General features: G+C 36.8%; 1 protein-coding gene across 6 annotated transcripts in view; it reads right to left on the bottom strand.

The window, feature by feature from the left end:
- The window catches only part of DISP1 (dispatched RND transporter family member 1), a 204,150-nt gene that overhangs the window by 94,518 nt on the left and 92,873 nt on the right, over positions 1 to 16,759 (bottom strand). For 2 of the 6 annotated variants that reach the window (XM_014838721.3, XM_070501711.1), the window contains exon 2: positions 11,369 to 11,431. The exons of the other annotated variants lie outside the window; for them this stretch is intronic. In XM_014838721.3, coding sequence (XP_014694207.1) covers positions 11,369 to 11,414 — 46 coding nt within the window. In that variant the 5' untranslated portion in view covers positions 11,415 to 11,431. The remainder of the gene's footprint in view (positions 1 to 11,368; positions 11,432 to 16,759) is intronic. 6 annotated transcript variants of the gene reach the window in all.

Below are 16,759 nucleotides of genomic sequence, written 5' to 3'. Positions count from 1 at the left end.
CTGATGAATGGGATTAGTGCCCTTAAAAAAGAGGCTCCAGAGAGCTCCCAAGCCCCTCCCACCATGTGAAGATACAGAAGTCTAAGATCTGGAAGAGGGCCCTCCCCTGACCACATTGGCACCCTGATCTCAGACCTCTAGCCTGGAGAACTGTAAGAACTAAATTTCTGTGGTTTCTAAGCTACCCAGTCTGTGGCATTTTGAATGGACTAAGCAGCCTGAATGGACTAAGAAAGAAATCTTTGCCTACCCTAAGGTCATGAAGATTTTCTCTGTTTTCTTCTAAAACTTTTGGTTTTAGGTTTTACAACATTTAGGTCTATGATTTATTTTTTGATCATTTTTGTGTTTGCTGTGAAACAGAGATCAAGGTTAGTCTCCCCACCTCCAAGACATCAAGTTAATCCAGAATCTTACATTGCAAAGACTGATGTTTCTCCTTTGAATTACCTTGGCACCTTTGGTAAAAAATTAATCGACCATATATATGTGGGTCTATTTCTAGACTCTATCTGCTCCATTGATCTATTTGTCTATCAATCATGGTCTTTTAAAGAGGTAAAGTGTACATTATTTCCTCTGTCTTGGTATAAGGAGTCAAAACCAGGGCAACTGCTGATGCTGATGTTTTCCCAGCATCCCTTCATAATGGAATAGGAACTCACAGATTGAAAAAAGGAGTATTGTTTTTTTAAATGATGAGTTATTCTTAAACCAATATATATAAGCCCAGGGAATACTAAATTGTGCTGAATTAGTTTTCTAAGTTGATTGTTACTCAGTTAAATACTTGGAATGAGTACAGTAGCAAAAGTCCCCAAGGGGCTAGCTCCATAAAAGGCCTTTCAGAATTTCCCTGATATGCTTCAGCTGGCCTTCAACTGGATGGTGCCTCCTTAGCCTCAGCCCTGGTCAGCTGTTCCAGACCATAATCACCAGCCCTGGCATCCTAGGTCAGCCAGTTTGCCCAACACAATCAAGAAGTATGAGTTCATTCCTTCTTTAGAGAGAAAACTGAGACCATCCTTTAGATTTTGAAATTCATCCATATTTCTACACATCCTTAGTTCCATCCCAGAAAGGAAGGAGAAGAAAATATGTCCCTACTCAGATGCTTATTTTTCTACTTGTGTCCTTAATCTTAGCTTTTGGATCAAATCAGTGTCTTAGGCAGTGTTTCTGAATCTTTAGGACCCAGAAACAAGAAATTGGAATCCCCAGGAATTCTCAACATCACAAGTTATTCTGTATTTTTCATACACTTATATTTTTAAATAATGAGTGACAATAACTACATATACATTGAATAATTTTTCTATGATAGGATTATGCTAAAAGCTTCAGAGGTTTTCTGTAACACAAGAGATTTAATAATAAAGACATGGTTAATTATTATTATCAACCAGTATATTATGACACAATTATATATTTCAGTAACATGTAAAAATGATCTGTACCTGATTTAGATATCTAATAACAGAAAACATTAAGTGAACATTAACACAAATGTCCAAAAGAAATCATTTAAAAATTGAAAGATAATACTACAAATATTTGGTATATAAAAGTCATCATTTTTTAAATGAAAATTTTGAAACACACAAAACAGTAAGAGTCTTGATCTTTGTTTCATGACCAATACTCCAAACATAGAAAAAATTTCTTTCATTTTGCACAGACGGTGTGATCTCTGTGTTGGGCATTTCGGTACATTTTACTTCTCTTAAGCACATTTACTTCCTAACAATGGAATTATTTTGTCTGCTTGCCCTGATTTTGGTTTCACTACGAGAGTCAGTATTGCTTTGCTAATTCAGACTATAGATCACTTTCTCATTTCATGTTGGAGTATTCCACAGCCACATTCACATCTTCTCTTTGCATTTATTCTACTAAAGTATTTACAAATAATTGTAGTTGGCAGCAAATATCCAACACTGGAAACCCTCAGCAAACATCATTAGACAGCATTTGAATAATGTAACATTCCAATCTACTAGCCAGGTTAATAGCATTACACAGAATTACCTGCCCAAATTACCAGTTTAAGAACTTATTTTGCTGGTGAAACTTGTTATTTCTTGGAACACTGCTCACTGGGATCATACAACATATACTATGTGAATAAACCTATCAATATTCATTTTGTTTGCAAGAATGACTCACTATTAGCAGTAGACAGGGCTAGGAATATACACTAATACATGGCAACAGCCACAAGCAAGAATGACTGTGAACTTTTCTCTCCTACATGCTCCTATTCAAGTTCCCAGAAATGTCCATCTTAATCTGAGACTCCCTGTGCTATTTCCTGCTCTTGCTTTGGACTTGATATTATAGGGTTCCTTTAAATTAGCAATCTCTGTCTTGATTACAAAGCCTTAATTTTTACAGGAGAATTGTAATACTTTCCCTGTTTTTCTGACTCTTCCACCATTTGGGACCTGGAAAAAAGGGAGCAAATCCCACGCGGAAACATTTCTCTTATGTATCTTTATCTCCCCACCCTCCCCACACCAATACCCACATTGATTGTCTGCTCTTGCCTTTCAATCATGCCATGTTCTAAAGCTTTTGTGTCCCCTCCTTATCCTCTTCCCTTCACTGCCAATTCTTAGTTATCTACTATACATTTACAGTACAAGTATATACACACAGAGTACATAAATATATTTACTCTTTCTGCTTCCTCACTACCTTTTACTCCTCAACACACAAAAACCTGGTTTCCACTTTCACCATTCTACAGAACCTGGTTTTACTACAGGTTGCTGACGACCGCAAATTGGCAAATGAGATCTCTTTTCAGGTTTCATTCTCCATGACCTCTGTGTAGTACTTGATGCCATTAACCAGTCCCTCTTTCTGAAAACTCTCTTCTAACTTGGTTTTCCAAGCAGTATTCCATCAGGGTTTTTTTACTGCACATTGCTCTTTTTGGTGGCTTTTTTCTTCTGGCTTCTTCTTTAAACATGGGTGCTTTTCAAGGTTCTAGTCCAGCCCTCTCACCTAAAAACACTCTTTCTGAGTGATGTTAGTTAACTTTGACCTGCAATGCAGTTAACTCCCAAATCCTTATCTGCAGCTTCAGCCTCTCTTGATCTGCAGATACAAATTTCTCTCTACTGGATCTCTTTACCTGGAAGTGGCAACAGCACTTCAACTCAACACGACTAGAGCTGTAGGAAGTTACCTTTGATTATCCTCTCTTCCCTGACACCACATTCAGCTGGTCATGAGGTCCTCTCTATCCCTTCTCCCTTCAGAATGTTTCTGCAATTTGTCTCACTCCACCCTTGCTCTCAAGTCTCCATGCTTCCGCTACACTGCATTCCTTAAATGAGCCATGCCTCTTTCTAACACAAGACCTTCCACATGCTGTTCTCTCTTCCTGAAAAATAGCACCCCACCCCCACCCCCCGCCCTCTTCTGCACTTTGCAAACTCCTAGCATTAGGAGTTGAACTGTGTCCCTCCAGAATTCATATTTTGCAGCTCTAACCCCCAGGACCTCAGAATGTGACCTCATTTGGAAATAGGGCTAATGTAGAGTAATTCATTAAGATGAGGTCATACTGGAGTAGGGTGGATCCCTAATCCAACATGACCGGTGTCTTTATAAAAAGGGGAAGCTTGGACCCAGACATGCACATAGGGAGAACACCATGTGAGGATGAAGGCCGAGATCATCAGCGTGATGTGATCTCTACAAGCCAAGGAACACTAACGACTGTCAGTAAATCCCGAGAACCTACGAGAGGCATAGAACAGACTCTCCCTCAAAGCCCTCAGAAGGAACCAACCATGCCGACCCATGATCTGAGACTTCTAGTGTCCAGAATTGTGGGACAATAAACACCTGCTTTTGAAGCCACCTCCCTGTGGCAGTTGTTATGACAGCCCTTGGAAACTAACATACCTAGTCATCGCCCAGATCTTAGCTCAAATGTCTCTTCCTCCAGGAAGTCTTCCCCGACTCCCTCAAAATGGACTAGTCCCCACCTCCCTCGCCTGCATGGTTTCACAGCTCTCTTTACTTTTCATTGATGGCATTTATCATACTTATCTGGGTGATTAATAGTACTAATATTTATCTCCTCTACTAGTCTATAAAACAGAGCAGACCAGGTACATTAGTTCTCCTTGTATTACTGTCTTTGAAGCTCTGATCTCTACCTGAAATCATCTTACTCATCCATTTATGTACTTATTTATTGCTTGTTTCTCCCTCCATGGAGTGTAACTGCAGCTTGTAGAACAGTGCGTGGCACATGGTTGGTGTTCAATAATTATCTACCAAATGAACTAATGCATAAGCAAACTCCAAGAGGAGAACCCATGACTGTTTTGCTCACTATTGATTGTATCTCCAGTGCTCAACATATAGAAAGTTGGTGATATAGAAAGCAACTGATAATTATATCTATTGAATGAATGAATGAATGAATGAATGAGCCTATTTAATACTGACCGGCATTTCATTATAAGGAAGCTTATAATCACTGAAAAAATATTAAAAGTTTGGAGATTATAACCTTCTATATACTAAAGGAAATCTTTTTTCATAACAATATGTTATTCATCAACTTACTTCTGCTTGCCACTTGATATTTAATATTTAAGAATATTTGCAAGCAAAAGAACTCAAAAGGCACAGCTCTCAGCTATGACTAATCTCAAAATGATTTAAATTCAGGGAATGAAGATAAAAAATTTTCATTTCTTTCTTCATTAAAGTTTCTGCTCTGAAACAGCAAAATGGAAAAGGCTGACAAAGTTTTTTTCAAGATTTGCAAAAATGAAAATTGTCTTCCTTTGAATGTTACATGTTGCTGAAGTAATGCTAACATTAAGAAATGTTTTAAAATTATTTTCACCCATTCTCCCATGTCTCTAGCATAATAGGTATTTTCCTTTTTCTATGCTTCTTGTAGCCTTTGCCCCAAAGCATATATATTTCATGTAGTTGTAGTAATATGTGGTTATGATTATGAGAAAAATAGTTACATGGGGAAAATGATAAACCAGCTAAAAACTACATTTGGAAGAAAAACAGTATGACAAAAGCCAAAAGATAGTTTCCAAGTTCTACTGTTTGCATTCTGTCACCTTTAATCAGAAAATCTCTTGAAAGAGTTCCTTTTAAACAGGACTCTTTAGGAATTGCAGAGAAGCACTTATTGGAGGAAAACAGATTCACCAATCATCAATCAGTTCAACAGACAAGGCATACGGGGGAACTAGATACACACAAACCCTGGCTTTTGAGGGATTAAACATCAATTCATTTAATACAAGCTGACTTAGATTGCGAGGGTTTTTTCTTCCCTCATTCTTAACTTACAACACCCCTTCCCAAAATACACCGTATCAGAAATACAAAATATACACTGCTCAAAGTATAAAATGTATTTTTAAAAAGAGTTAGGATCTCAGAAAAAAAGTATTTATCTTAAATGTTTCAAGGTTAAAAAATAAGTTGGCAACTAAATAAACTAAGGAACCTTTTAAAAGTCTTTCAAATAGGAAAACAAAAACCCCTATAAACTGAACATAACCAGTTACTCACGATAAGGTTGTCACTAAAATAACGTAAGAAGAAACCTTAAAATTGTCATAGTCCTGATAAAAGTTAACATTGTTGATGTTTAGGAAGATTTAGTTACTCTCTCCCAATTTGTGGGAGAAAATAAGGATTATTCGAACACTTTCTGGTTTGTCTGCTATCTTCAACGTGCAGCAAAATTTATTCTGCTATCAGAACACATTCTGATAAAAACACCGAAAATCTCAAAATTTAAAACAGACTCTCCCATCATTTTGGACATTCTAATTTCCTCATTTTTATACTGCCCCACGCTCAGCATTCCCTTGTTCCAGAAAAAATTTACTAAAAGTAGAACTTAGAACCCTTTTCATTCAGTAAGACCACCACAGAAAATTTTACTTTAAAAAATTCTTTCCTTCTTAAGATTGTATTGTCCAACATATGTAACAGCTTGATGTTTTTACTTTTTAAAAGATGGTTTGTTCAATATATATGTATATATACATATGTAGGCATTTGCTCCATCTCATTCACATCCATGTAGTAGCCAGCCTGTATTTCACATGTGATGGTTATTATGATTGGCTTAGTACATCTAAACTTAAAAATTACTAGTGGGCCTTGGGGGCCAGCCTGGTGGCGCAGCAGTTATGTGCGCACGTTCCACTTCTTGGTGGCCCCGGGTTCGCCGGTTCGGATCTCAGGTGCGGACAAGGCACTGCTTGGCAAAAGCCATGCTGTGGTAGGCATCCCATGTATAAAACAGTAGAGGAAGATGGGCATGGATGTTAGCTCAGGGCCAGTCTTCCTCATCAAAAAGAGGAGGATTGGCAGTGGTTAGCTCAGGGCTGATCTTCCTCAAAAAAGAAAAACAAAAAGTTACTAGTGCGCCTTTCTCTCCATTGCACACCCGTCACTTAGAATCATGAATGGAGGAAACTCAAGTAGGGCCGTGTTATGACTATTTTGGGTAAGTCTATAAAGCTAAATCTTCTAGCTTCATTAAAGCTAAATGAAACAACTGGTATGAAACGCCAACTTGCTCCTAACATTCAGGCAGATCCACTTGCAAATCTACCCCAAACTGTGAACCCCTCATCTGAGCCCAGAATCAGTGACTCAGATTAGTGTTTGAAACAATCAAATGATAATGGGTCAGCAATGTCATTTCTCTGCTGTTATGATGTCCAAACCCCATTCCAACCTACTAAATCAGGACAAACGCTCCGCGTCCATTCTCAAAAACATCATTATTTTGAACATGAAAACATTAAAAACACAACCAGTTATTTATATTTATATTATAATATTATTTACAAATATAATTAGCCAGTTCAGGAAAATATTATGCCTGAAACTAACAAGTATTTTGAACTATGAACTTAAGAGTAACGGAGAAGAAAATACCTTGACAAGTCTCCTTTAACCTCAACTAGCTGAAAAATGTCCAGATGCTCTGGCTATGATCACAAGAACAGCCAATCAGAAGGATAACAAGAGGCAGGAAACTTCAAGTATTCAAAGAAGTATTTCAAAAATGTGCCTGTCTTAACAAGCAACATTTTAAGGTGTAAGAGGATAACACACACCAGCTTTCAGTTTCCAATTTCCCATGAACCTGACATCACGGAAGAAATCTGATAACTTGGTATCTCTGAAACCAAACCTTCAGCTTCTTTGATTATTTTCTTCCCCACACAAAAATTCTTTTTAGCTGGCTTTTTAAAATAGCTCAACTATATACTTTGAGTTTACATATAGTTGTGCATTTATCAATAAACTGGCCTTCCCAGATGTGCCTGCAGTTAAAGATGCCAGCACCCAAAGAATTCTGAGAGATGCATTACATTGAACTGTAAACTCCCATAAGGAAGCATTTTGAACAACTAATCCTCCGCCTTTCAGTAAACCAGATTAACTCCAAATGATCTCTCTCGAAACTCTTTAAGCAAACATGATGTTTCAAATCACTTGTAGCTATTTTCAACTCCCTTTTGGCAAAGGATTTTTCTTTCTAGGCTTTCTATGTCAAATGACTGCCCTATGCAAGCAAAGACTGCCTTGAGTCACTCTGCTTCAAAGGAAACGCAACATAAGATGGTCTCTCAAAACGGTTCTGACATCAAAGTGTGCTCCAGCTTCCTATACCTTTGGAATTGACGGGGTTAGTCTGTGCAAGCAAAGGAACTTCAAAGAGCTGGCCCCCAGCCAGCCACATTCGTGCTCGGTTGCCTCCTATACTAAGTTAATCCTCCTTAAGGAAGACATGCAGGGATTATTTACCAGAGATCTCAACTTTGTCTTCAGACAGTCACTGGAGCACTGTCTGAAAATAAGTTTGGGGCTTTGTTGACTTTGTCAATGTAATTTTAAAGCACGTAGTAGGTATTCAATAAACATTTCTTGAACGCATAAATACCTGAATCTGATAGCATACAAAACAAGTGCTAAGAGGTGTGGTAGCTGCTCCTGTCACCAGGAGTGTTACCCAATAAACGTCAGAATGTTGCTCTGCTTCTGTCTCACTATTCAGATTTCCAGCGCCTCGCTCTCTGCCATCGGCATCAGAAAGACGTATAGGAGAAACATAAAAGGAACGTACACATCAGCTCCATTATCTGAGTCGAAGAGGCATCACTGAAAGGTCTTCTCCCTGGCCCCTGTGTCTCCCCATAGCTGAGATGGAGGGGCTCTACCGCTATAATACATACATCAGTTAGGCCTCTGCATCTCCTTCCAAGTTGCCCTCTGCAGGGGTTTTCAACCATATTCATACAACAGACTACCAGAAAATCATGGTGCTCTTGATGAAAGAGCACGCTGACTCTGTGAGACACCATAAAACAAGATATATTTAATTCTGTCATGCAAACTAGGAAGAATTTCCTAGCAGACAATATTACTGTGCACGTATTTTTTAAGGAAACTCAACCAAGGGCCTATATATCACAACGAAAAACAAACATGAATTTTACATGATCATCTTAAGGTCTTGCGTTAATATGATTTAACTGTTCATTTGTCTTGCCATCTAATGTTTACTAACAAAAGTAATAATAGATATGAACAATGTACAAGAGAATACCTAAAAACTGAGCAAATTCTATCTGTTTAACATCATTTTTCACCACCTTGGAAAAGACCACTTTTACTGTACTTGGCCGAGACACAACCTAGGCAGCTTGTGGGATAGCAGAGTGCCACAGAAGTTTAATTTGAGAATCAAACCATGACATAATCAGGGAGAGTAAACAGAGGGGACGGATGTACCCTGATTATGCCCCTGCCAGATCTCTTCAGAGAAGTAGACTGAGCCTTTTGCAGGCCATAGACAGCCATGGCAACTCCTTCCTTAGCTGAGGAAGACTTGAAACCCCTGGGGGTCCAGAGACCCTTTCAAGGGATCTGCAAGGTCAAAACTATTTTCATGAAACAATATTAAGTCATTATGTGCCTTTTTCACTCTTATTCTCTCACGAGTGTCCCATGGAGCTTTCTAGAAGCTACATGATGTGTGATGTTGCACCAGATTGAATGTAAAAGCAGACAGGAAAACCCAGCTGTCCTTTATTAAACCAGACATTAAAGAGATCTGTAAACAATGTAAAACAATGTCACTACTCTACTTGTTTACTTTGGTAAATACAGTTATTTTTCATGAAATATGTTATTCATGTTAACCAGTAATAGTTTTATTTTTAACGAATTAATGAAAATTTTAAAATTCTGTTTTAATTTCTACCATGGTAAAGATTGATAGATATAACTCACATAAACAGAAGCTCCTTGAGGTCCTCAACCAATTTTAAGAGCCCAAAGGGTTCTACAGATCAAAAAGTTTGAGAACCTCTGGCTTAGAGAGTAGGAAACAACTAGGCAAAGATTTAAATGCTAGGCAATGCTAGGAAAAAGCAGCATATCAGAGATTTAGATGTGGGCTTAGGATAAGTGAGACCTAAACAGCTCACATTTCCACAGTGCCTGGGTAGTTAATTCATTTAATTTATAGCCACATCCCTATAATAATTATTTTCTGTTTTGCAGATCCCAGAACTCTCATTAATTGGGACTAGGACAACTTAATTTCATGAATGTAATACACTAATTAGTCACTTAAAATTTAAGATGCCCTACCCTCTGTTGTGGGGTGGGATGGGGGGGACAGGAGGGATCCTGTGTTGCCACAGATACTTAGTATTTAGTGAAGGGTCCAACCAAATTCAAGCTCAACCACATCAAGTGGTCACAAAGAGTTCTCAATATCAGATACCCTGGAAACGCTCTAAGGAGAGTTTTATTTAGTCAAAGTAGAAAATTATTAACACCCGCCCTTAATTTTTTTTTCAAAAGAAATTCATCTTTTCTGTGCTATACAGCAGTAGAATCGAAACTTTTTTCTTCCACCCCTCATGAGCAAAGTATTCTTGAGCACATACCCCCAATTTAGAATATAAATTATAGAAATGTACTTTTATACCAAAAAGTTAAGTAAATTCAAACACATATAAATTAAAAGTTTTAAAAGGACAGATGAATAATACTCTATTTTATTTATTAATGGTTCAAACTATTTCACTAAAACATTATTTTATTAATTATTCATATATCAATATAGTAAGAACAGTGTTATTATACATGCTTTTTTTAAAAAAAACCTTGATTTAATCCTCTGCGATAAAGTGATTTGCAAGTCTGGTTCTAATTTCAGGTTATTTGGGTACTTTAGTTTTCGTGGCTGTCACACTGGGGAAAAAAATCTCACAAATAATATGTAGATCCAAATGCACATCTTTGGTTCGTTAACAAATCACGACACTTGTTTTTCAATTCCACCCATTAGTTGCTAGACATTTGCTTTCATGTACTGAGTGTTAATTTAAAAGGTTAAAACGCTGTAAGTGGTGACTTCAATAGCTAATACCCCAAGGTACAAGAGGCACATAGAATGAAATTAATCATCAACAGGCACATATCTAATAAGTTGAAGAATTGGGATTCAAAGCCAGAAAGTATGACTTTAAAGTCAATGGAAGAAACTCTTGTAGCTCAAAGTGCGATCCACACCAGCTGCATCTGCTGGGAGCACGTTATAAATGCAGATTCTCAGGCCCCGCTCCAGATCTATTGACTCCAAATCTGCTTTTTAACTAGATCCCCAGATGATCTGTATGCATATTAAAATTGAGAAGCACTGTTCTAAAACGTTTATATATATACTTTAAAAATCACTTGAATGTCTAGTATCTAAGAACACTTAACACCTGTCTATAGACATTCACTAAAGAATTCAACTTCAAATGGTCTGATAACTAGACATTTGTAAACGCCCAAAATTACTTACATTGGAGAGAGTCAGAGACACATAACTATGTTTCTTTAGATTTTTTTTTTATCACAATAGTTCACCAGAGAGATACATACATAGTTTGCATTAGTTAGGCTTTCTAGAGAAAAGCTTCCATAAAATCACAATTTACTATTATCTTAGCCGCTTTACATTGCACATCAATGTACGAAACAGTCATTGTATTTTCTGCAAAACTGCTGTGAGTGCCTAAAATGTGGACTACTCAAAGTCATGAACCCTATCTTAGTTCTTTTGTATCGCTGGTCAATGGTAAAGTGCCTAAGTACATAGTAGCAATGCAATTAACATTTGCTACATGCATAGATGAAACAAAGCATACAGCTATCATCTGGGATCCCACTCTGCAGGCATTGTGATAAAAGTTTCATACATATTTTTATATCCTAACAACAGTCCTTAGAAGTAGGAATCAGAAGCTCAGAGAGGGAAAGTAACTTACCCAACATTACATACCTGATAAGAGACTGGATTTAAATTCAGGTCTGACTTCAAAGCCCATGAGCTAGACCAGTGGTTCTGAAAACAGGTGAACATCAGAATCATCTGGAGTACTTTTAAAAAATAGATTCCCACTTCTCTGATTACACCTTTTTACACTGCTCTGACTCTAGAACCATGATGTTTCACATACTCACAAAATAAACAAATAAAACCCCAAACTGAATTCAAACAGGAACAAATGATGCTAACTGTATTATAAATGAATAACAATCAAACTGAATGGGGTGGGGAAGGAAAGAACTAACCTTAATAAACTTGGGATAACACTGTTTTGACTGCATACTGTAAGACAAAAGAAAAGAAGAAGCATACACAAGTACTATATTCTAGTTAGTCATTCACAGGGGTATAGGCTAGCAATTCTGAAACTACTTCTGTCAAGATCTCTCAACCTTGGCACTTTGGGCCATATAATTTTTGGTTGCGGTGGAGGTCCTGTGCATTGTAGCGTGCTTAGGCCATTCCCACGCTCTAGTCATTAGATGCCATTAGTATTCCCCTCTCCCCCAGTTGTGACAACCAAAACTGTCTCCAGACATTGTCAGTGTTCATCTGGGGGATGAAACTGCCTCCAGTTGAGAACCACTGCTTTGTGTGTACACTAGGTTTAAACAAATAAGTAAATATATTGTAGATAATGAGAACCAGGTTCCTCACTGCTAAAGTTACAAATAAGACAAGGGGAAACGTTAGAAAGAACCATATCTTGTTGGATTTGACTCAGAGGTAGGAACTCAGTGTTTAATATATATGTACTGATGGCTATTGAAACAAATACACATGTGTAGATGTGTTGGTATATATACACATATTTCCTAGCTCTGTCCCCTGAAAGGGCCTAGAAGCAATGATAGCCAAGTAGCAAGGAGCACATCCAGCACCCAGAGCTTTGTTTCTAAATACCATTCTCCGATAAAAGAAACGAGGACCCCTTGGAGCTCTAGGGCTGTTGCAGGAAAAATATAAGATGAGTCTGGAATATCTTGTGTTGTCTCAAGAAGTGCTAAAATACAAACAAATGCTAAAAAAATATGGAAAGCAGAAAAAAGCCAATTCAAAGGAGCTCACAACAGCCAAGGCTGGAACAATTTGAGCAACAAAATAAATTAACAATGGTATTCGATTAAAACCCAGAAAATGAAATGAATATTCATGAGGCCACATTGATATAAATAAATGAGGGAGAAGGGATAATTTTTCTTTACAGTAGCTTTGCAATTATTGAATGTACAAGGAATGGTGGAAATAAAAAATTAGGCAAATACCATAGTAATAATTGTTGCAGGCAAGAGTCACAATGGTTTGATGAGAAACAGGATATTTGCATAGTCGTCAAACCACTGTGGCTCTTGCCTACAACATTATTACTGTGGTGTTTGCCTAATGGTACTATTTGCATCTTTTGATGAAAAACAGGGTATTTGCAAAATGTTTCCCCACAGCATGCTTATTAATTACAAAGGGAAAAATAGTAACCTTACAGAATAAAAAACTGGGCAGACACCTTAACCAAGTGGTCAAAGTTAACATCCCCAGTAATAAGACCTATTGACATCAGATACCCCCTGATAGGATGCGCTGACAGGGTACAGCCTCTCTTCTGTGATATTTCTGCCAAAAATGCATAGCCTCAATCTAACTATGAGAAAACATCAGACATACCGAAATTGAAGGACATTTTTACCAAAATGCTGAAAAGTACTCTTCAAAATTGCCAAGGTCATGAAAGATAAAGAAGACAGGGACTATTACAGGTTGAAAGGGACTGGGAAGACAAGACAATTTAGTGCAATGTGGGATCCTGGATTAGATTCTGGGCCACAGAAAGGATATAAATGGGGAAACTGGCAAAATTTAAATAGGTTTCATAGACCAGTTAATGGTATTATAACAATGTTACTTTCCTTGTTTTAATAATTGTGCTATAGTTATGCAAGATGACATGAAGAAAAGCTAAGTGAAGGGTCACTGGGAACTCTCTGTAAATTCTCTGAAGGTTTAAAAGTATTTCAAAATTAAAAGTTAAAAATAAAGGGGGGCTGGCCCAGTATCGTAGTGGTTAAGTTCTCGCATTCTACTTTGGCAGCCCAAGGTTCGCCAGTTCAGATCCTGGATGCTGACCTACACACTGCCCATCAAGCCACGCTGTGGCAGCATCCCACATAGAAGAACTACAAGGACTTAACAACCAGGATCTACAACTATGTACTGGGGCTTTGGGGAGGAAAAAAAAAAAACGTTCCTGCGCCCAAGTGAATATGTAAGAATTCCAGAGGAGGGAAACCTAGGAATTTGTATTTTTAAATAGTCCAAGTGATTCTGATGCAGTCACCCGACAGGAGTTTGAGGACGCTAATCAGCAACCAAGATTTTGATTAAAAAAATAACAGACCCAAACAGTAATTTTTTACTGAGAGCCAACTACAGAACAGGTATTCTACTAGGCTACCATGATGAGTAAGCAGTATGAGTTCTTGTCTTCAAAGGGCTCAGTCTAGTAGCTTTCCTTATAATCAGAGCCCCTCTCACCTTATAAAGTGTGATCACCCTCTATTTTAGTATAGAAGATCTATTTTATATTTTGTCTACTTGTAAGCAAATGTAGCATACTGTAGAGTTTCCTTATTTAAGTATAGAATTGTAACACCACACATGGTGCATTTCCAGAGCCTTGTTATCTATTTCCGATGAACCTTTTGCAAGTACATACAACTATATGTGTATAATTAACAAATCTGCATATGCTTATGCCTGTGGAACTATTTCTTGTAACTCTTGCAATGTGTCTCTAAACAATGTATGATCTTTATTTTGGTAAATGTGAAGACTGAAAAAAAGTAATGTTTCTATAAAAAACTTTGTACATTTGTACAACTTTGGTTGTTATTGGTGCTTTCTTCTTCTTAGTCTTTTAAATTATTTTCTGAGGATAAATTTCCATGCTTGGAATTATTGGGTCAGAGGATATGAACATATTTATGGTGCTTAAATTGCATTGTCAAATTGCCCTCTACACACGTGACAAACACCGGGCCTTATCATCTTCTTTAAAAAACAAAAAATATTAGTTTAAAAGACATGAAATTATTCTCCTATCTTATTTTAGCTGGCATTTCTTTAATTAATGGTACTATCCCATAAGTTTCTTTGCCAAGTGGATATATATATATCTTTTATATATATATATATATATACATATATCTTATATATATATATGTTTTCTATATACTTTTTTCTAAAGGCTGGTCCAAGCATCACCTTAGATATTTCACTATAGTCTTTATATGTGATAGAACTCAACATTCTTTCTGAAAAATTTTTTTGCAAAACTGTATCCTTTTTAACTGCTCTAATAACTTTTTATTTTTTCACTGTATATTAATTTCTAAATATGTATACAGATACACTATGCTGATGTTTCACATGACAATATGTTAACATTGTCATCATCATCATTTATTTCCAGTAGGTTTAGCCTGTCATAAGAAGACAAGGAATTTATATGATTCTGTCATAAAACACTTTCTTCGTTTTTTCAAATTCCATAGAAAATCAAGTTAGAGAAATGAAAATGACCCAAAAATAAAACAAATAGGAAGTTTTAAAACTAGGACAAAGGAAATACACAGAGAATATTTTTCTCTATTCATTCATAAAGTTACAAAGAGAAAAATTTAGTCCCTTTACATTAACCTGCAAATTTTCAATATTTCTTCCCTCTCTAGACAAAGATACTTTAAATCTAATGCAGACAAGAGAAGATCCCACCAAACTTTAATTTCCTGCTCCTTCTGTCAGTGTATGGAGCTCCTCTAAAAACCTGCCCTCCCGGACGACTAACACAGGACGAGGAACCACTCCTCCATGCACAGGCGATTGGAGGAGCCTCTGGGAGAAAAGGCCAATTCACACGCCTTCCAGGAGGATTTAAATCTAGAAGCTAAATCTTAGAAGATGAGACAAAATCATTGAGAAATAAAATTGCGATTTTTATTTGCGATGTACATTTTATTTAAAATGATTTGTAATGTACAATTATTTTATTCTTGATTATCTCACAACATGACTCTATATGTTAAGAAAATCTGAGACTTCTCCATGTCAATTTCAGATAGAAATCAGATAATTCCTTGTATGTTCATTTGGCACTTCCTTTACAGATCTGTCAACATTCCAATTCTATAGAAAAGAAAATGCTTGCCGTTTTTCTAAATGTTAATCATTAAAAGTCTATAAACCTCCCAACCTCAAAATTTCCCTTTTGTTGGTCCAATCTTGTTAACTGCCTTCCTAAATGTTTTAATTTGGTACAACAGTCTTATTTTATGTGTACATGTTGGATCCATAAACACTTATAAATATACATGAAGGTACTCACTTAACACTTTGTTCCAGTCCACTCTTTTAAAAATAGGACTATCATTTGTGTCCCTTCCAAAATGTAAAATTAAAGATTGTCAAAGCAGCACTTTTCCTTTAAACCAAAACTAAAGGTATAAAGGACTTTTAAAAACCTTTGAGCATAACAACTGAAAATATTATGTTGCTAATTTCACAATCTCAAACTATACCCTAATGACAACAGGCTCCTGTCAATAAATCCATTATGGAGCTGCAAACATGGCTCTCCTCAATATTGTAAAGAGAACTGCAAGAAGGAAGAGAAAATAAAAGCACTTGTCTGAACATCTTGTCCCTTTACTAAAATCCATTAATGTGAACAACCGAAATGTTTATCAACAACTCTAAAGGAAACTGACAAGTTCTGCTTTAGTGGGATATAGCAGGCATGTCAGTTTTCTCAAAGCCAAACAAGTTAACACCAATTTTCCTATATACAACACTTTTCTAGAACTCCTCCAGACATTATATTTTAGGATGATTATTAATTAAGTTACATATATGTAGTCTTCTCTGTCCACGCTCAGGAAAGCCACACATTCCACAGAACCATCTTTATCCCTGACTAGTTCAAAGAGGAAAATGTTGCCCTCTCTTTAAAGAACCTAAGTTCTTCCCTGTGATAAATATCCTTCCTCACAGAAAAGGAATCTGCTACAAAGGCCTGAGCAGACTGCATTCCCTAGCATGGCAATGTGCAAGTGATTTTAAGTAAATAATGTTTACTCTCTTTCTGATTACAAAAGTAGTACATGCATACTGAAGAAAAACTGGACCACACCGAAAAAGACAAACAGTGCAAGAACAATCACCCGTGATCCCAAAGCCCAAACACAGCTTAACATCCTGGCGCATATATTTCCAGTCCTGTATATGCCCATGTCTGTTTCTCTTTTTAAAATATAATTGAGATTGTGCTTTCTGCTTTCTCCCCATTTAATA

The sequence above is a fragment of the Equus asinus genome, chromosome 30, assembly GCF_041296235.1.
Source record: "Equus asinus isolate D_3611 breed Donkey chromosome 30, EquAss-T2T_v2, whole genome shotgun sequence".
Lineage (NCBI taxonomy): Eukaryota > Metazoa > Chordata > Mammalia > Perissodactyla > Equidae > Equus > Equus asinus.
The sequence above is the reverse complement of the archived record's forward strand: the minus strand, read 5'-3'. Positions and strand labels throughout refer to the sequence as shown.